This window comes from Sphaeramia orbicularis, chromosome 9, assembly GCF_902148855.1.
Source record: "Sphaeramia orbicularis chromosome 9, fSphaOr1.1, whole genome shotgun sequence".
NCBI classification, from domain to species: domain Eukaryota; kingdom Metazoa; phylum Chordata; class Actinopteri; order Kurtiformes; family Apogonidae; genus Sphaeramia; species Sphaeramia orbicularis.
Window position 1 is genome coordinate 41,462,397 of NC_043965.1, and position 21,626 is coordinate 41,484,022.

Below are 21,626 nucleotides of genomic sequence, written 5' to 3' on the forward strand. Positions count from 1 at the left end.
AGGAATCCTGTTAGAAAATGATTTTTTTTTCTCTTAAAACCTATTTTGGGTGAGAACTATATAAAAAATCAACTGATAAAGTCACAAAAATGGAATCAATTTTGTAAGAAGATCAAATTTTTCAAAATCAAATTAGCAAAAAAACCTGACCTGATTGAGAAAAACAGATGTCGTTTTCGGATTTAGCGGTGCAAAATGGTCCTAATTCAGTTGAAAAAACCTAGACAACTTGCAAAAATCATTTTTTTGTAACCCAGTGTAATCTATTTATTTATTTATTTATTTATTTGGAATTTTGAATTTGCATGTATTCTGTGAATGCTTGAAATAAACAAACAAATGAATGAATGAATGAAAATTGTTAAAATTGCACTTAATTTTTTACAGATATGTCAGGTTATTCACAATTTATTGTTAAAGGGTAGTTTCTTAATGTAAATATTTACATAATTTAATGTTTTTTGCACTAAATCAAAGAGAAAAAAAATGGTGTTGTCATTATTTATAAGTTATTATGATATTATTTTTGACTTCGATGCCCTAATTTTGCTAATTCATCCCGCGGGCCGGATTGGAACCTTTGGTGGGCCGGTTTTGGCCCCCGGGCTGCATGTTTGACACCTGTGATATAGGGCAAGAAACAAAAGGTTGTAACATCAACTGTGCCTCCCCTCTGAGAACCTCCGACAGGCCCCGCTTTATTTATCACCAGCACTAACAAATGATAACAGGTGACGTCTGGAGAGTGTGGAGGTCTGTGTGGTCTGCGTTTACCCAGAAAAAAAAAAAAAAAAAAAAAACGCAGCCAAATCCAGAAAAAACAGCCCCTGTCCATACCACCATGTCAGTCAGTAACACAACTCCCCCCCCCTCCCCCCGTCTACGCATACACACTCTGCATATGCACCCTCCTCATACACAGTGCGCCCACTGTATCGGTGTAATCGAGGGAGGTTATGTTGCTGGAAGATCCACAGACCCCCCATTTACAGCAGGTTCTTCTGCAGAAAAATCTCTTCAAGTGGCGTATTTACAGCTGCAAGGTTAAAATATAAGTCAATTGGTGATGTGACGATGGAAATTCCCCCGCTATTTCATGCTTAACCCTTTCATGCATGAATTATGAAAACCTTAGTCAAGATTTTTTTTCCTGAGTGTTTTCATTCCTCTTTAGGCATCAAAAAAAAAAAAACAACAAAAAAAACAATGTGATTGAAATTTTTTTAATGAACCTATTTTTTATGGAGTTACAAAAATGTCCGCTCAGCTGGACACCACATGTTTAATTTTTGAAGCAAAGAAACATGTGTTTAAAATGCAATAACAGAAAGTGATAAACTGTGTGAAAACTATGAAATAAAAACAGTTTTTAACCCTCCGGTATCCCGTCCAGCAAAGCCCTTACTAAGCACCAAGTGTGCCTTTTTGGCACACTTGTGGAATAATGTCAAAAATTTTTCATACAGTTTGTTTTTAATTCTTTTACACTTTTTTCTATTTCATCAACTTGAGCCATAAATAAAAATACCAAATACTCAATAACTGTCACATTTTTTTTAACCCTTTAAATGCCGTGTTTGTAATGTAAACAAACCTTTTTTTTTTGGATGCATAAAACACAAAATTTTTTTTTTTTTCAATATACTACATAAAAAGTGGATCACATATTTGATTTTTTCATCCTGGCATATGTCAATGATTAACTCCAACATTGGTTAATTTGCATTATTATTTTTGGCGCTAGGTCAAATGTTCAAAAATACTAGCATCTGTCACCAAGTGTGCCAAAATGACACACCTATAAATCAAACTTTTGAATATTATATATTGATTTATTTTTCTGCTCTAATTTGATTTATTTTTGTAAATCAAAGTCAGCCCTAATCATCAGACATATCAAATAATCATTCATTTTAGATTTTTTAAACCCTTTAAACGATCTCTTTTCAATTTTTTGATGCAAAAAACACAAAATGTTTTGTTTTCAAAATACTACAAAAAATTGGATTACATATTATTTGATTTTTGCAGCCTGGCATATGTCAATGATTAGCAGCAACATTAACAACGTTAATAAATTAATTTAGACCCTCACCTCTCAAATGAAGCCCAGATATCAGTAAAAGCAGCATTTATGCCTTAATGGCTTTCGGATCAAAAACAGTGGTTATAATGGAAGAAATAGTGCGTTTTAGGCACACTTGGGAGACAGATGCTAGTCTTGTAATTTTCTTTTGTTTACAATGTGCAAATTTTAGTTGGTGGACAGAGTTTTAAAGAGCATGCAAAAATGAACAACTTTTGAATTCTAACCTTATTTAAATTGTGAAAAATAATTTCAAGTTTTTTAACACGAAGTACAAAGTGTGCCTAAAAAGCGCACCCGGATACTGGAGGGTTAATGCAGTTAATCTAATGTTTGCTCACATTTGATCATACTCTAATACTAGTTATTACTCACTTCATAGAGATAATATGCAAAAAAAAAAAAACAAAACTTTTTGTTTAGCCCTTTCATGCATAAATTATAAGCTCCTTAATCAAGACTTTTTTCCTGAGTGTTTTTATTCTCCTTTAAGCATGACAAACCACAATGCAATTGAATTCTTTTAATGAACATATTTTTCTTGGAGTTACAAAACTGTCCACTCAGCTGGACATCATGCGTTTGATTTTAGAAGCAAAGAAACATGTATGTACTGACATACTGTGTGAAAACTATGAAATAAAAACATTTTTAATGTTGCTAAACTGATGTTTTGTCACATTTTAACACACTCTAATACTAGTTATTACTCCATAGAGATTAAATGCAAAAAAACAACAACAATTTTTTCTTTAAAATAAAAAATGAACCCTTTCATGTATGAATTATGAGAACCTTAATCAGGGTGTTTTGTTTTTTTTTTTTCCCTGAGTGTTTTTAGTGAACTTTAGGCATGAAAAAACAATATGATTGAATTTTTTGTAGTTTTTAGAGTTACAAAAATGTCCACTTAGCTGGACACCATTTAGTTAATTTAATTTTTGAAGCAAAAAAACATGTATGTACTGACATACTGTGTGAAAACTATGAAATAAAAACATTTTTAATGCTGCTAACCTGGTGTTTTGTCACATTTTAACACACTCTAATACTAGTTATTACTCCATAGAAATTAAATGCAAAAAAAAAAAACAATTTTTTCTTTAAAATAAAAAATTAACCCTTTCATGTATGAATTATGAGAACCTTAATAAAGTTTTTTTTTTTCCCTTGAGTGTTTTTAGTGAACTTTTGCCATGAAAAAACAATATGATTGAAATTTTTGTAGTTTTTAGAGTTACAAAAATGTCCACTTAGCTGGACACCATTTAGTTAATTTAATTTTTGAAGCAAAAAAACATGTATGTACTGATATACTGTGTGAAAACTATGAAATAAAAAATATTTTTAATGCTGCTAAACTGATGTTTTGTCACATTTTATGCTAGTTATTACTCACTCAAAATAATATGAAAGAAAAAACTGTTTTGTTAAAAAAAAAAAAAAAAAAAAAAAAAGTTAATTACAGTCTAATAACAATTAGCGATTGATTTACACTCAAATATTTTGCTACAGATCAGGTTTCTTAAGAGCTGCAAAGTTACAGTAATGGTATGAATTGCAGTGTATTATGGGATGGTGCATAAGTATTAACTGTGTTGGTTGATATGCAACTAAAACAACAAAACCCATGAATATACAAGAGAACAGCTGTAGAGTAACTGTCCTCTGCATGAAAGGGTTAAGAAAACATTTAATTAAAGTCTAATAACAACTAGCAATTGATTTACACTCAACATGTTACTGCAGATCAGACTTATATCACAACTGTAAGTGTTCTATCTGCACTCCTCTCTTTTATTTTATTTTAATTGATTATTATTTATGTTTATTGATTATGTTTTAATTGTAATTGTGTGTTTTTAACCTGTCTCTTTTCCATTTTTGTAAAGCATGTGTATAAATTGTACAGAGTTCCTACAGGTTTCTATGAGTAAAATTTAAGACTTTTTAAGACCTTTTTAAGACTACTTAGAACAGTATTTAATGCCTATTTCACAACCATACTAGCAAAAATTCATATAATTTAGGAAAATGTATTTATTTACTCCAACACCTTAATTCCCACCGTTCAGTTATTTCTCACTGGGGGCTGCAATGTTAGTAATAATTGGTTCCTAATTTCAATATAAATTGTCAGGTTGGAACTGAGTAGACTAACGTTACTTTCTTTGCAGCTTGGACATTTAACACATTTAAACACAATAAAGTTTATGGCAATTTAAAGACCTACCATATCAAATTTACTACCTTTTAAAGACTTTTTTAAGGTATTAAATGCAGATTTGTAAATCCAAGACTTTTTAAGACCCTGCAGGAACCCTGTTGTACTATACGAATAAATTTGCCTTATCAAGAACAGCAAGGTTACTGTAATTGTATGAATGTCAGCATATGAGATGATGCATGAGTGTCCACTGTGTTGGCTGATATGGAACTAAAACAACAAAACCCATGAATATACAAGAGAACAGCTGGAGAAGAACTGTCCGCTGTAGTGACCACTATGCATGAAAGGGTTAAAGTGAATGAGGCGGTTGTACTTTCCCCTCACCTACAGGCAGCAACGCCAACACCGCAACGACACATAAAACGAAGACACAAACCAGAAGTATTCGTCATCAGCGTAAGCTTTTATCTTCCCCTAGACTTGTTTTTTTTTTTTTTTTTTGTGCATTTTTGGAGGTTTTCTCTGGTATTTGTCAACTCAGCTTATCAGGTTGGTGCTAGAAAGTAGTTTCTCTGGAGTATGTTACAACATCACCCCTTCTTGATGCTAGCTAGGGCTGTGTATCCGCAAGAATCTGGCGATATGATACAAATCACAATACTAGGATCACTATACGATATATCGTGATATGTCATGATACTGTTAAAAAGGCAATTTTTAGTTTCTTTTTAAATTTTGTTGTGAAAAATGCTTTTTTTTTTTTTTTTTGGTGCATGTATATTGAGATATTTCCCATAACTTTATTGACACTTCTGGTGTAATGACAATACAGCCTATTCTATTCCATTCTATTCTATTCTATTCTATTCTATTTAGGGGTATGTTTTGACAAGAATCTGGCGATACGATACAAATCACAATACTAGGATCACTATACGATATATCGTGATATGTCATGATACTGTTAAAAAGGCAATTTTTTTTTGTTTCTTTTTTAATTATTATTTCCTTTAAGAATTGAATTACACCCAAAATATGACAGCAAGATGAGCATGTTAGCAACTGTCACTGTTTTTCGTACCTTTAATGAGCTACTTATTTAACATCAGTGTCATTAAGCTTATTTTGGTATGTTAATTTCATCACGACTGTATTTTGTTGTGAAAAATGCTTCTTTTTTTTTTTTTTTAGGTGCATGTATATTGAGATATTTCCCATAACTTTTTTGACACTTCCAGTGTACTGACAATAAAGCCTATTCTATTCTATTCTATTCTATTCTATTCTATTCTATTCTATTCTATTCTATTCTATTCTATTCTATTCTATTCTGTTGTGTTCTGTTCTATTCTATTCTATTCTATTTAGGGGTATGTTTTAACAAGAATCTGACGATATGATACAAATCACAATACTAGGATCACGATACGATATATCGCGATATATCATGATACTGTTAAAAAGGCAATTTTTTTGTTTCTTTTTTAATTATTATTTCCTTGAAGAATTGAATTACACCCAAAATATGACAGCAAGATGAGCGGGTTAGCAACTGTCACTGTTTTTCGTACCTTTAATGAGCTACTTATTTAACATCAGTGTCATTAAGCTTCATTTGATATGTTAATGTCATCACGACTATTTTTTGTTGTGAAAAATGCTTTTTTAAAATTTTTTTTTGTGCATGTGTATTGAGATATTTCCCATAAGTTTATTGACACTTCCTGTGTAATGACAATAAAGCCTATTCTATTCTATTCTATTCTATTCTATTCTATTCTATTCTATTCTATTCTATTCTATTCTATTTAGGGGTATGTTTTGACAAGAATCTGGTGATATGATACAAATCACAATACTAGGATCACTATACGATATATCGCGATATGCCATGATACTGTTAAAAAGGCAATTTTTTTTGTTTCTTTTTTAATTATTATTTCCTTTAAGAATTGAATTACACCCAAAATATGACAGCAAGATGAGCATGTTAGCAACTGTCACTGTTTTTCGTACCTTTAATGAGCTACTTATTTAACATCAGTGTCATTAAGCTTATTTTGGTATGTTAAATTCATCACGACTGTATTTTGTTGTGAAAAATGCTTCTTTTTTTTTTTTTTTAGGTGCATGTATATTGAGATATTTCCCATAACTTTTTTGACACTTCCAGTGTACTGACAATAAAGCCTATTCTATTCTATTCTATTCTATTCTATTCTATTCTATTCTATTCTATTCTGTTGTGTTCTGTTCTATTCTATTGTATTCTATTTAGGGGTATGTTTTAACAAGAATCTGACGATATGATACAAATCACAATACTAGGATCACGATACGATATATCGCGATATATCATGATACTGTTAAAAAGGCAATTTTTTGTTTCTTTTTTAATTATTATTTCCTTGAAGAATTGAATTACACCCAAAATATGACAGCAAGATGAGCGGGTTAGCAACTGTCACTGTTTTTCGTACCTTTAATGAGCTACTTATTTAACATCAGTGTCATTAAGCTTCATTTGATATGTTAATGTCATCACGACTATTTTTTGTTGTGAAAAATGCTTTTTTAAAATTTTTTTTTGTGCATGTGTATTGAGATATTTCCCATAAGTTTATTGACACTTCCTGTGTAATGACAATAAAGCCTATTCTATTCTATTCTATTCTATTCTATTCTATTCTATTCTATTCTATTCTATTTAGGGGTATGTTTTGACAAGAATCTGGTGATATGATACAAATCACAATACTAGGATCACTATACGATATATCGCGATATGCCATGATACTGTTAAAAAGGCAATTTTTTTTGTTTCTTTTTTAATTATTATTTCCTTTAAGAATTGAATTACACCCAAAATATGACAGCAAGATGAGCATGTTAGCAACTGTCACTGTTTTTCGTACCTTTAATGAGCTACTTATTTAACATCAGTGTCATTAAGCTTATTTTGGTATGTTAATTTCATCACGACTGTATTTTGTTGTGAAAAATGCTTCTTTTTTTTTTTTTTAGGTGCATGTATATTGAGATATTTCCCATAACTTTTTTGACACTTCCAGTGTACTGACAATAAAGCCTATTCTATTCTATTCTATTCTATTCTATTCTATTCTATTCTATTCTATTCTATTCTATTCTGTTCTATTCTATTCTGTTGTGTTCTGTTCTATTCTATTCTATTCTATTCTATTCTATTTAGGGGTATGTTTTAACAAGAATCTGACGATATGATACAAATCACAATACTAGGATCACAATACGATATATCGCGATATATCATGATACTGTTAAAAAGGCAATTTTTTTGTTTCTTTTTTAATTATTATTTCCTTGAAGAATTGAATTACACCCAAAATATGACAGCAAGATGAGCGGGTTAGCAACTGTCACTGTTTTTCGTACCTTTAATGAGCTACTTATTTAACATCAGTGTCATTAAGCTTCATTTGATATGTTAATGTCATCACGACTATTTTTTGTTGTGAAAAATGCTTTTTTAAAATTTTTTTTTGTGCATGTGTATTGAGATATTTCCCATAAGTTTATTGACACTTCCTGTGTAATGACAATAAAGCCTATTCTATTCTATTCTATTCTATTCTATTCTATTCTATTCTATTCTATTCTATTCTATTCTATTCTATTCTATTTAGGGGTATGTTTTGACAAGAATCTGGTGATATGATACAAATCACAATACTAGGATCACTATACGATATATCGCGATATGCCATGATACTGTTAAAAAGGCAATTTTTTTTGTTTCTTTTTTAATTATTATTTCCTTTAAGAATTGAATTACACCCAAAATATGACAGCAAGATGAGCATGTTAGCAACTGTCACTGTTTTTCGTACCTTTAATGAGCTACTTATTTAACATCAGTGTCATTAAGCTTATTTTGGTATGTTAATTTCATCACGACTGTATTTTGTTGTGAAAAATGCTTCTTTTTTTTTTTTTTTAGGTGCATGTATATTGAGATATTTCCCATAACTTTTTTGACACTTCCAGTGTACTGACAATAAAGCCTATTCTATTCTATTCTATTCTATTCTATTCTATTCTATTCTATTCTATTCTATTCTATTCTATTCTATTCTATTCTATTCTGTTGTGTTCTGTTCTATTCTATTGTATTCTATTTAGGGGTATGTTTTAACAAGAATCTGACGATATGATACAAATCACAATACTAGGATCACGATACGATATATCGCGATATATCATGATACTGTTAAAAAGGCAATTTTTTGTTTCTTTTTTAATTATTATTTCCTTGAAGAATTGAATTACACCCAAAATATGACAGCAAGATGAGCGGGTTAGCAACTGTCACTGTTTTTCGTACCTTTAATGAGCTACTTATTTAACATCAGTGTCATTAAGCTTCATTTGATATGTTAATGTCATCACGACTATTTTTTGTTGTGAAAAATGCTTTTTTAAAATTTTTTTTTGTGCATGTGTATTGAGATATTTCCCATAAGTTTATTGACACTTCCTGTGTAATGACAATAAAGCCTATTCTATTCTATTCTATTCTATTCTATTCTATTCTATTCTATTCTATTCTATTCTATTTAGGGGTATGTTTTGACAAGAATCTGGTGATATGATACAAATCACAATACTAGGATCACTATACGATATATCGCGATATGCCATGATACTGTTAAAAAGGCAATTTTTTTTGTTTCTTTTTTAATTATTATTTCCTTTAAGAATTGAATTACACCCAAAATATGACAGCAAGATGAGCATGTTAGCAACTGTCACTGTTTTTCGTACCTTTAATGAGCTACTTATTTAACATCAGTGTCATTAAGCTTATTTTGGTATGTTAATTTCATCACGACTGTATTTTGTTGTGAAAAATGCTTCTTTTTTTTTTTTTTAGGTGCATGTATATTGAGATATTTCCCATAACTTTTTTGACACTTCCAGTGTACTGACAATAAAGCCTATTCTATTCTATTCTATTCTATTCTATTCTATTCTATTCTATTCTATTCTATTCTATTCTATTCTGTTCTATTCTATTCTGTTGTGTTCTGTTCTATTCTATTCTATTCTATTTAGGGGTATGTTTTAACAAGAATCTGACGATATGATACAAATCACAATACTAGGATCACAATACGATATATCGCGATATATCATGATACTGTTAAAAAGGCAATTTTTTTGTTTCTTTTTTAATTATTATTTCCTTGAAGAATTGAATTACACCCAAAATATGACAGCAAGATGAGCGGGTTAGCAACTGTCACTGTTTTTCGTACCTTTAATGAGCTACTTATTTAACATCAGTGTCATTAAGCTTCGTTTGATATGTTAATGTCATCACGACTGTTTTTTGTTGTGAAAAATGCTTTTTAAAAATTTTTTTTTGTGCATGTGTATTGAGATATTTCCCATAAGTTTATTGACACTTCCTGTGTAATGACAATAAAGCCTATTCTATTCTATTCTATTCTATTCTGTTCTATTCTATTCTATTTAGGAGTATGTTTTGACAAGAATCTGACGATATGATACAAATCACAATACTAGGATCACTATACGATATATTGCAATATATCATGATACTGTTAAAAAGGCAATTTTTTTGTTTCTTTTTTAATTATTATTTCCTTGAAGAATTGAATTACACCCAAAATATGACAGCAAGATGAGCGGGTTAGCAACTGTCACTGTTTTTCGTACCTCTAATGAGCTACTTATTTAACATCAGTGTCATTAAGCTTCATTTGATATGTTAATGTCATCACGACTATTTTTTGTTGTGAAAAATGCTTTTTTAAAATTTTTTTTTGTGCATGTGTATTGAGATATTTCCCATAAGTTTATTGACACTTCCTGTGTAATGACAATAAAGCCTATTCTATTCTATTCTATTCTATTCTATTCTATTCTATTCTATTCTATTCTATTCTATTCTATTCCATTCTATTCTATTCTATTCTATTCTATTTAGGGGTATGTTTTGACAAGAATCTGGTGATATGATACAAATCACAATACTAGGATCACTATACGATATATCGCGATATGCCATGATACTGTTAAAAAGGCAATTTTTTTTGTTTCTTTTTTAATTATTATTTCCTTTAAGAATTGAATTACACCCAAAATATGACAGCAAGATGAGCATGTTAGCAACTGTCACTGTTTTTCGTACCTTTAATGAGCTACTTATTTAACATCAGTGTCATTAAGCTTATTTTGGTATGTTAATTTCATCACGACTGTATTTTGTTGTGAAAAATGCTTCTTTTTTTTTTTTTTAGTTGCATGTATATTGAGATATTTCCCATAACTTTTTTGACACTTCCAGTGTACTGACAATAAAGCCTATTCTATTCTATTCTATTCTATTCTATTCTATTCTATTCTATTCTATTCTGTTGTGTTCTGTTCTATTCTATTCTATTCTATTCTATTTAGGGGTATGTTTTAACAAGAATCTGACGATATGATACAAATCACAATACTAGGATCACAATACGATATATCGCGATATATCATGATACTGTTAAAAAGGCAATTTTTTTGTTTCTTTTTTAATTATTATTTCCTTGAAGAATTGAATTACACCCAAAATATGACAGCAAGATGAGCGGGTTAGCAACTGTCACTGTTTTTCGTACCTTTAATGAGCTACTTATTTAACATCAGTGTCATTAAGCTTCGTTTGATATGTTAATGTCATCACGACTGTTTTTTGTTGTGAAAAATGCTTTTTTAAAATTTTTTTTTGTGCATGTGTATTGAGATATTTCCCATAAGTTTATTGACACTTCCTGTGTAATGACAATAAAGCCTATTCTATTCTATTCTATTCTATTCTATTTAGGAGTATGTTTTGACAAGAATCTGACGATATGATACAAATCACAATACTAGGATCACTATACGATATATTGCAATATATCATGATACTGTTAAAAAGGCAATTTTTTTGTTTCTTTTTTAATTATTATTTCCTTGAAGAATTGAATTACACCCAAAATATGACAGCAAGATGAGCGGGTTAGCAACTGTCACTGTTTTTCGTACCTCTAATGAGCTACTTATTTAACATCAGTGTCATTAAGCTTCGTTTGATATGTTAATGTCATCACGACTGTTTTTTGTTGTGAAAAATACTTTTTTTAAACATTTTTTTGTGCATGTGTATTGAGATATTTCCCATAAGTTTATCGACACTTCCTGTGTAATGACAATAAAGCCTATTCTATTCTATTCTATTCTATTCTATTCTATTCTGTTCTATTTAGGGGTATGTTTTGACTAGAATCTGACGATATGATATAAATCACAATACTAGGATCACTATACGATATATCGCAATATATCATGATACTGTTAAAAAGGCAATTTTTTTGTTTCTTTTTTAATTATTATTTCCTTGAAGAATTGAATTACACCCAAAATATGACAGCAAGATGAGCGTGTTAGCAACTGTCACTGTTTTTCCTACTTTTAATGAGCCACTTATTTAACATCGTCATTAATCTTATTTTGGTATGTTGATTTCATCACGACTGCATTTTGTTGTAAAAATGCTTTTTTAATTTTTTTTTTTTTTTTTTTGTGCATGTATATTGAGATATTTCCCATAAGTTTATTGACACTTCCTGTGTAATGACAATAAAGCCTATTCTATTCTATTCTATTCTATTCTATTCTATTCTATTCTATTCTATTTAGGAGTATGTTTTGACAATAATCTGGCGATATGATACAAATCACAATACTAGGATTACGATACAATATATACAATACTGTTAAAAAAGGCAAGTGTTTGTTTGTTTCTTTATTTTATTTTTTTTTTATTATTTCCTTGAAAAATTGAATTGCACCAGAAATCTGCACAAACACTAAACACATTTTTATTTGATCAAAACAAGATCTATTGCTGTATCACAAAATGTTCCTGTGTTCAAACTGAAATTGTGTTTTACAGACATTACAGTTTCAGATCCTGTTCAAATGTTCATATTCTATTAGTTCAGAACTAACAGAACAGTATTTTAGTTCAGTCCTAACAAAGGAACTAACAGTATCTAATAAAACAGTGTGAAATAGGGATGTAACGATATGAAAATTTCATATCACGGTTATTGTGACCAAAATTATCACGATTATCATTATCATGGTATTGTTGAAATTGTGCTCAAAATGTTGAAAAAGTACTAATACACACACTGAAATAATTTAACCAAGTTTTTGAAAAACAAACAAACAAACAAACAAACAAAATAATAAAATAATTGGCACAATGTACCGTCTGTTGCAGAAACATTCAAATATTAACCCTTAGTGGTCTGAGCCTATTTTTATCGTTTTTCAGTACTTTCGATTTTGCCTTTATATACTATACAAACAAATGTTTACTATACCCAAGTTTGGTATCTTTTTTTCCAGCACAACTTCATCTATATCATCTGTCTATTATTTCTTCACTTGAACCTACTATAAAAACATAAAAGTCCAGAAAACACAAAAAATATAAAATCTGATTTGGAAAATGTTTATAATTTATTGCATAAATAACACAAAGATGCTTAACGAACCTTTTCAAAGACTTTAAAAGTGAATATTGGTTCCAAATATTAGGTACATAAAATGAATATTGTAATAAATTAAAACTATACTCAAATATTTTACATAAAAGCAAATCTTTACATAGGGTTTTTTTTCCCCTAAAAGTGTGATAATCAAACACGATTATCATGATAATTACATTTTAACGGTAATACTAGCCGTCTGCAATTTTACTGTGGTTTATCATTATACCAGTAATCGTTACATCCCCAGTGTGAAATAATAATACATAAAACATAATAATAATAATAATAATAATAATAATAATAATAATAATAATAATAATAATAATAATATGAACCTCCACAATATCTGCATTTGAATAAACACCTAAAAATATCGATACAGTATTGTGAAATGTCAGAACTAAACATGGAGAATAAGTGTTCAGTTTCTATGATCTGTATATCTGGAACAAACTACCAGAAAATATCAAGTCTGCTGAGAGTGTGAGTTCTTTTACGTCCAGGTTCCAGACTCACCTGTTCACTGCTGCCTTTGACTAAAAGGCTTTGGACTTTTTACATTTTTCATTCTCTTTCGAAACTCTTACTTTGAATGTGTGTTTTTATATTTTTGGGTTTTATGCGTTGTTTTCTTACTTGCTGTTTTTAATCACCTTTTACATGTTTCTTTTATAATGTTTTAAATGTGTTTCTTTTTATTTCAATGTCCTGTGTGAAGCACCTTGAATCGCCTTCACTCTCAAAAATAGAGGTACGAGATCAGAACATTTATGTACCTATAAGTATATATTTTTTTAAGAATGTTCTCTCAAAAGTACAATATTGGTCTTTAGGAGGCCAGAATTGCACCTTTAGACTATGAAAAAGGGTCCAAAGTTATGTGAAGTACACATTTGTACTATAAGGTACCCTGCAGCATTAAAAAATGTGTGTAGACCATGAAAATAGGCTAAAGGCTAGGAGAACTGAACAGTAGGACTAATTATAGTTCAAACATTATTTATTGTATATCATACTGTAATTACTCTATATTATATTTAATAATAATTTGTGTTTTAATTTAATAGCCCAATTAGCTCAATGATAATAGCCTAATAATTTATCTTATTAGAACCTCTGATTATTGCCATAATCTCTGTTTTATCAAGTTTTCATTCATCACACCTCCATGTCTTGATGTCGTAGCTTGCCTATGACGTTTTGTTTTTTTTGTTTTTTTTCTCAATTAGGCCACTGGTTCAAACTTTAAACATCATGGCATTACACTGGTCAAAAACAAATTTATTGTTTAAGTTTTTTGAGCTGATTTAGGATAATTTTGCTGTGCTGAATCCAAAAATCACATTAATTTTGCTCAATCAGGTCAACTTTCTGAACTATGCTACATATTGGCTTTTTAACATTTTTGCTTACATTTATGGGCATTTTCACATCATATGATACAAAATTCTTTCATATTTCTTGCAATAAACGAGTTCTGAAGATTTTACTTTTGCCAATTTATGATTAATGTTTTTTTTTTTAATATTACAGGTGAATGAAATGGCTTCGACTAGAAGATCTTGCAAAAATAAGCCTGACATATTCTGCTACATCTGCGGTGAATACACCATTGTATCTAACAGGAATCAAGTCACAAGTTTCATAAAGTGTGCTTACCAATCTTATTTTGGTATTAATTATTATATTTTGTGAGAAGATCAAATTTTTCAAAATCAAATTAGCAAAAAAACCTGACCTGATTGAGAAAAACAGATGTCATTTTTTGGATTTAGCGGTGCAAAATGGTCTTAATTCAGCTGAAAAAACCTAGACAACTTGCAAAAAACATTTTTTTGTAACCCAGTGTAATAGTTCAAACATTAGGCTTAGCGCAGGGGCGTCAAACTCATTTTAGCTCAGGGGCCACATTCAGCCCAAATCGATCTCAAGTGGGCCGGACCAGTAAAACAATAGCAGAATAACTTGTAAATAATGACGACTCCAAATTTTTGTCTCTGTTTTAGTGCAGTCAAAATTAAATTATGAAAATATGTACATTTACAAACTATCCAAACAAAAATGATGTGAATAACTAGGGAAAAAATGAGATTTCTTGAGAAAAATAAGGGCAATTTTAACAATATTACACCTCAACTTACCATTTATACATGCGTATTATGGATTGGATCTACAAAGGCAACAAAATATTTAATAACAGGAAGTATAAGGTTAAAATTTTACTTACAAAGGTAAGGTTCAGGTTTTTCAGATTTTATTGTTAAAGGATAGTTTGTAAAAGCTGATATTTTCATAATTTAATGTAAATTTTTACGCTAAAACAAAGAGAAAAATATGGACAACCTAGACAACTTGCAAAAAACATTTTTTTGTAACCCAGTGTAATTTGTGTTTTAATTTAACAGCCCAATTAGCTCAATGATAATAGCCTAATAATTTATTTATCTTATTAGAACCTCTGATTATTGCCATAATCTCTGTTTTATCCAGTTTTCATTCACACCTCCATGTCTTGATGTCATAGCTTGCCTATGCCGTTTTTTTTTGTTTTTTTTTCTCAATTAGGCCACCGGTTCAAACTTTAAACATCATGGCATTATCAACTATACGAGAGTTTTCTTTCTATGTAAAATACTTAAGGTACAAAAATGGACCATTTCGAAAGGGTACAGAAATATCTCTGAAAAAAGTACACCCCCAACGACAAGTATTTGTACCCTTTTAAGTACAAGCTGGTACCTTTATTTTTGAGTGTTGTCGCTGAAATGTGCTATATAAATAAACTTGCCTTGCCTTGAAATATCGCGATATATAGCAGAACCGATATTTTCTTACAGCCCTACTTGATCCTGCATGAAGTACCTCACACACACACACACACACACACACACACATATACATAGTCCCAACAGGTTTAAGGAATCTGCAGCTAAGGAGCCATTAGTGATAGATGATGATGGTGGTGATGGTGGTGGTATGGGGGTGGTGGTGGTGGTGGTGGTGGGGGGTAACGTGTCCTTGGGAGATTTTGTTTAGCAACCGCTGGCTTTTGCTCACCGCCAGACTGTATTTTAATATTCGGACAGTGTGTTTTTCAAATTATGTGTTCATCTTTCCACTTTTTTCGTCTTTTAATGCATTTGTCAGCGACGGCTCGGCAGAAAATTGGAATTAATAGATGCAGGTATTCACTTCTTCTTGCTGCTGGATTTCCTCCCAGCATTGTCCTCCAGCTCAACAAACACCTTGAAATAAATTACTACCATCTGTTAGAGCTTTTTCAATATTACAACATTTCTCCAAGTCAACAGAAGGCGACTTTATATTCACAGAGAAGCCAGAGTTTATACAGTAGATTATTGAGTGAAAAAGAAAATAAAAGCATGTAAATCTCTTTTTTTTTTTCTTTTAAGGAGAATGAAACGAAGGGGGGGGTTAACATCAAATCCAGGGTTTCACGGCTTAATTTCCTCCCAAAAGGTTGTGTTTGGTTTGTTTGTCTTGGGATTTGCATCTGCAAATGCACCTTCAACCCTGAAACAACATTCTCAAACCCATTTAACTTCACAGGTGTCAGTTTTTACACTGTGTTAAAAGTGGAGGCTGTTTGTTTTCTCAGCGAGGGTTACTTCGGGTTAATTAATCTTAAAAAAAAAAAAAAAACTATATATAACCAAATGATGGAAAAATAATGGCTGTGATTTACTATTTGAGATATTTCCAAGCAAAAAAACAAACATTTATCATGTTAAAACTTCTCCGGCAAGAGAATCAGACATTTTTTACTGTTTTACATCAGAAAATATTTACTTTTTAGGAGGGGAGTGGGGGTTTTGGGTTGGTGATCTGCCAAAACCTGCAACATAATGATGTCCCATCTTGCACTGACTGGGCCGTTAATGGATACTGGGGTCATGGAGTTTATATTTGTCTGGAAACCTCTGGGTTTGAGCAACATAGGAGGAGCTTTTATTGCATAATTAAAAACTTTCAGAAAATAACCTCACCCAGAAATGTATTCCGGTACAGTAAAGGCATCTGAAACCGTAACTAAGCCTTTAGAATAGAATAGAATAGAATAGAATAGAATAGAATAGAATAGAATAGAATAGAATAGAATAGAAATTGCACATGCCCCTCACATTAAAAACCACAAATAACATTAAAACTACACTCTTCCCACTCATAGCAAGCACAACAAACACACCGAAAACACATCAGTATTAAAATACTACTATATAAAAGTGCAATTATATATATAAAAAAAAAAAGTGCATCTGTATAAAACTTACTTGGGGGGGGGTTACTATACAAAATCTGATTTATTTAAACAAATACGATGACTTCTGAAGATGTCTTAGTTCAGTAAATTTGTTGCCTTTTAAGTTTCACAACCCAAAAAACAATAATGAAAAATGCTAAAATAATTGAATCAATAGATCAAGATGAAAACTTTTTTTTTTTTTTTTTTAGCCAAAGACAAAAACTCAGCATTTGTCAGGTTGTTACTACTTTCAGGTCACAGGTTTTTAAGAAGATAAAGATGGTTTTGAGCGACTCTCTGCACCCACAGAACTCCCCGTGGAGCTGCAGTGATCACAAAAATATAAAAACAGTATAAAATGCACAATATACCGCTTTAACCCTTTCATGCATGAATTATGTGAACCTTAATCAACATTTGGACTGTTTTTATTCCTCTTTAGACATGGAAAAAAACAAAAATAAACAATGCGATTGAATATTTTCTTATAAACCTATTTGCAACTTGCCAAAATGCCCACAAAGAAACATGTATTTACTGATATATTATGTCAAAACTATGTGAAATCTGATGTTTTCTCACATTTTCACATACACTAATACTAGTCATTACTCATTTCATGGAGATACTATATAAAAAAGAAATCTTGCTTAAAAAAAAAAAAAAAAAGAAAGAAATTACAGTCTAATAACAATAACAAGCAACTGATTTACACTCAAATATGTTAGTGCAGATCAGGTTTATCTAGAACAGCAAATTTACAATAATAGTATGAATGTCAGTGTATGGGATGATGCACTAGCGTCCACTGTGTTGGCTGATATGGAACTAAAACAACAAAATCCATGAATATACAAGAGAACAGCTGGAGAATAACTGTCCACTGTAGTGACCACTATGCATGAAAGGGTTAAAACACACCAGTGACCACATAATAATGAACAGTCTACTTCAGGGGTGTCAAACATTCAGCTAAATTTGATCTGAAATGGGCCGGACCAGTAAAATAATAACATAATAATATATGAATAATGTCAACTCCAAACTTTTCTCTATGTTTTAGAGCAAAAAAAGCAAATTTACATTCCAAAAAGGTTTACATCTACAATTTATCCTTTCAAAAGATGTGAATAACATGAACGAACTGAAAAAAATTAACGTAATTTTAACAATATTCTGCCTCAGTTTATCATTTTACATGTACATTAAAAGTTACAGATTACAGTGGATCTACAAACACACAAAACATTTAGCAACAGGCAGAATATTGTTAAAATTGCTTAGTACTTCTCTTAACCCTCCAGTATCCTGTCCAGCATGGCCCTTACTAGCACCAAGTGTGCCTTTTTGGCACACTTGTGGAATAATGTAAAAAAATTTCATACAGTTTGTTTTTAATTCTTTTACACTTTTTTTCTATTTCATCAACTTGAGCCATAAATAAAAATACCAAATACTCAATAACTGTCACATTTTTTAACCCTTTAAATGCTGTGTTTGTAATGTAAACAAACCATTTTTTTGGATGCAAAAAACACACAAAAATATTTTTTTTCAGTATACTACATAAAAAGTGGATCACATATTATTAGATTTTTGCAGCCTGGCATATGTCAGTGATTAACTCCAACATTGGTTAATTTGCATTATTATTTTTGGCGCTAGGTCAAAATACTAGCATCTGTCACCAAGTGCGTGTAAAATGCACACCTATAAATCAAACTATTAAATATTATATATTGATTTATTTTTCTGCTCTGATTTGATTTTATTTTAGTAAATCAAGGTCAGCCCTAATCATATATATCAAATAATCATTCATTTTAGATTTTTTTAACCCTTTAAACGATCTCTTTTCATGAAGTCACTAAATTTTTTTGATGCAAAAAACACAAAATATGTTGTTGGATTTTTTTTTTTTTTTTTTTTTCAAAATACTACAAAAAATTGGATTACGTATTACTTGATTTTTGCAGCCTGGCATATGTCAATGATTAACAGCAACATTAACAACGTTAATAAATTAATTTAGACCCTCACCTCTCAAATGAAGCCCAGATATCAGTAAAAGCAGCATTTATGCCTTAATGGCTTTTGGATCAAAAACAGTGGTTATAATGGAAGAAATAGTGCGTTTTAGGCACATTTGGGAGACAGATGCTAGTCTTGTAATTTTCTTTTGTTTACAATGGGCAAATTTTAGTTGGTGGCCAGAATTTTAAAGATCATGCACAAATGAACAACTTTTGAATTCTAACCTTATTTAAATTGTGAAAAATAACATGAAGTTTCTGTACCACGAAGTGCAAAGTGTGCCTAAAAAGCGCACCCGGATACTGGAGGGTTAAGACGTTTCAGGTTGTTAATATTTGTTCAGGTTATTCACATTTTTTGCGAAATTAATCTTTGTTTTTGTGGAAATACATGAAAATATTTACATTTACAATCAGAAAAATCTGGAGTTGTCATTATTTCTATGTTATTATGATAGTATTTGACTGAATCCTGCCCATTTGAGATTGAATTGGTCTGAATGTGGAACCTGAACTAAAAGGAACGTTAAGATCTTAGTGTAATTTTTGCATCCCAGGGGCCGGACTGGACCCTTTTGGTGGGCTGAATTTGGCCCCTGGGCCGCATATTTGACACCTGTGGTATACTTCGTTTTTAATCTATCTATCTATCTATCTATCTATCTATCTATCTATCTATCTATCTATCTATCTATCTATCTATCTATCTATCTATCTATCTATCTATCTATCTATCCATCTATCTATCTATCTATCTATCTATCTAAAGCCTCCAACTGTCAAAATGGTCCTGCCCACTTCAGATTGATCTACAAATGCACAAAACATTTCATAACAGACAGAATATCGGTAAAATTACTCTTAAATCTCTTAAGACATTTCAGGTTGTTCATATTTGTTCAGATTTTTCACATTTTTTGTTAAAGGCTAGTCTATAAATGTTAACATTTTTGTGTAATTTTCCTTTTTTATTTTTTTACACTAAATATGTGGTTTTCGTTATTTATACTTTATTATGATAGTATTTTACTGGTCTGACCACTTTAGATAGAATTGAACTAAATTTATTTTGACATCCTTGCTTGTTAATATCTTCAGTGTAATTTTTTGCATTTCACTAATTCATCCCAAGGACCGGACCGGACCCTTTGGCGGCCGGATTTGGCCCCCGGACCACATGTTTGACACCTGTGGTCTACTTCTTCTTTTTTTTTTTTTTTTTTTCATCGTGGAGTGGGAACTGGTTTTACCTGTGGGTCTGGTGGACTCGGTGGCATTGGGCTGCGTCATGGCAATGCACACGTCGTCCTGTGGAAACTTGTCGCAGGTGAGCATCTCCGGCCACGGGAAGCCGAAAGCCTCCATGATGGGGGTGCAGCCGTCACGCACGGCCTCGCACAGCCAACGGCACGGGTAAATGGGCCTCTCCAAACACACGGGGGCAAACAGGGAGCAGAGTAAAACCTGCGTCCCCGGGTGGCAGTTCTTGTGCACCAGGGGTACCCAACTGCTGGCCTGCTGCTTCACCTCCGCCATGGTCTCGTGTTCCAGCAGGTTAGGCAATAACATCTGGGTATAGCCCACGTTGTGACAGAGCCGCAGGTCGTCGGGGATGTCCACGCACTGGGGGGGTTTACCGTAGCTGCGCCCTCCGTTGTACATATCCGACCTCCAGCTCAGATACTCGTACTCTGACGCACTGCACACTGACACCAGAGCCACTGTCACAACCAGGCGGATCATCCTCCAGAAGTGTCCAGAAGTAGACATGCTTTCTTTGTGCAAGGAAAAAAAAAAAGGCAACTCGAATACACGAACCAAACACCTCACTTCAACCCACGGAATGTACAAGAACAGGTCAAAACGCACTGAAATACAAGCTGTGCGCCACGGATCAACGCGCGTAAAAACGGGTCGCGTTTTTTTTTTTTTTTTTTTTTTTTTTTTGGTAAAGTCCACACAGGCGGTCCTCTTTAGCTGCTGCTCCGCTCTGGTGTCTGTCTCCTGTGAGAGTTTGGGGAGGTAAAGCGCTCTGCTTATGCGGAGCTTGGAAACAAGAGAAGGTTGTAAAGTGCGCACCGGCCAATCGGAGCGCGTCTGCGCCTTTTGGCACTCTGCTGTCAGTCAAAGCGCTTAATTACCCAGTGTGTAAAAAACTCTCCAGGAGCCTCCCTACCCCTCCTTTTACACCCCTAATTGTACTTCCTTTGTCAAAACAAAATACCAAATTAAAAAATAAATCATTCAACGGCATTAGTAGACACACCTACAGTATCTGATGTGTTCTGTCTGTGGATACAACATGTGTGTGTTCGTGTGCATGTTACAGGATAAAAGTCTAGTATTTTAAAGCCTGCTTTCACTCTACACTGTAAAAAAAAAAAAAAAAAAAAAAAAAATCCTGCTGTTTTTACGGAAAAAAGTGGAAGCTGTGGTTTCCGGAACAATACTGTAAAAAAAAAAAAACACATGCAACTGTAAA

The 21,626-nt window shown here is 31.7% G+C and overlaps 1 protein-coding gene across 1 annotated transcript in view; it reads right to left on the reverse strand.

Annotated features, from left to right (window-relative positions):
* Positions 1–21,242, reverse strand: part of sfrp1a (secreted frizzled-related protein 1a) — a 76,108-nt gene extending 54,866 nt beyond the window's left edge. Inside the window, exon 1 of the mRNA XM_030144140.1 lies at positions 20,395–21,242. Coding sequence (XP_030000000.1) covers positions 20,395–20,914 — 520 coding nt within the window. The 5' untranslated portion in view covers positions 20,915–21,242. The remainder of the gene's footprint in view (positions 1–20,394) is intronic.
* Positions 21,243–21,626: the final 384 nt, after the last annotated feature.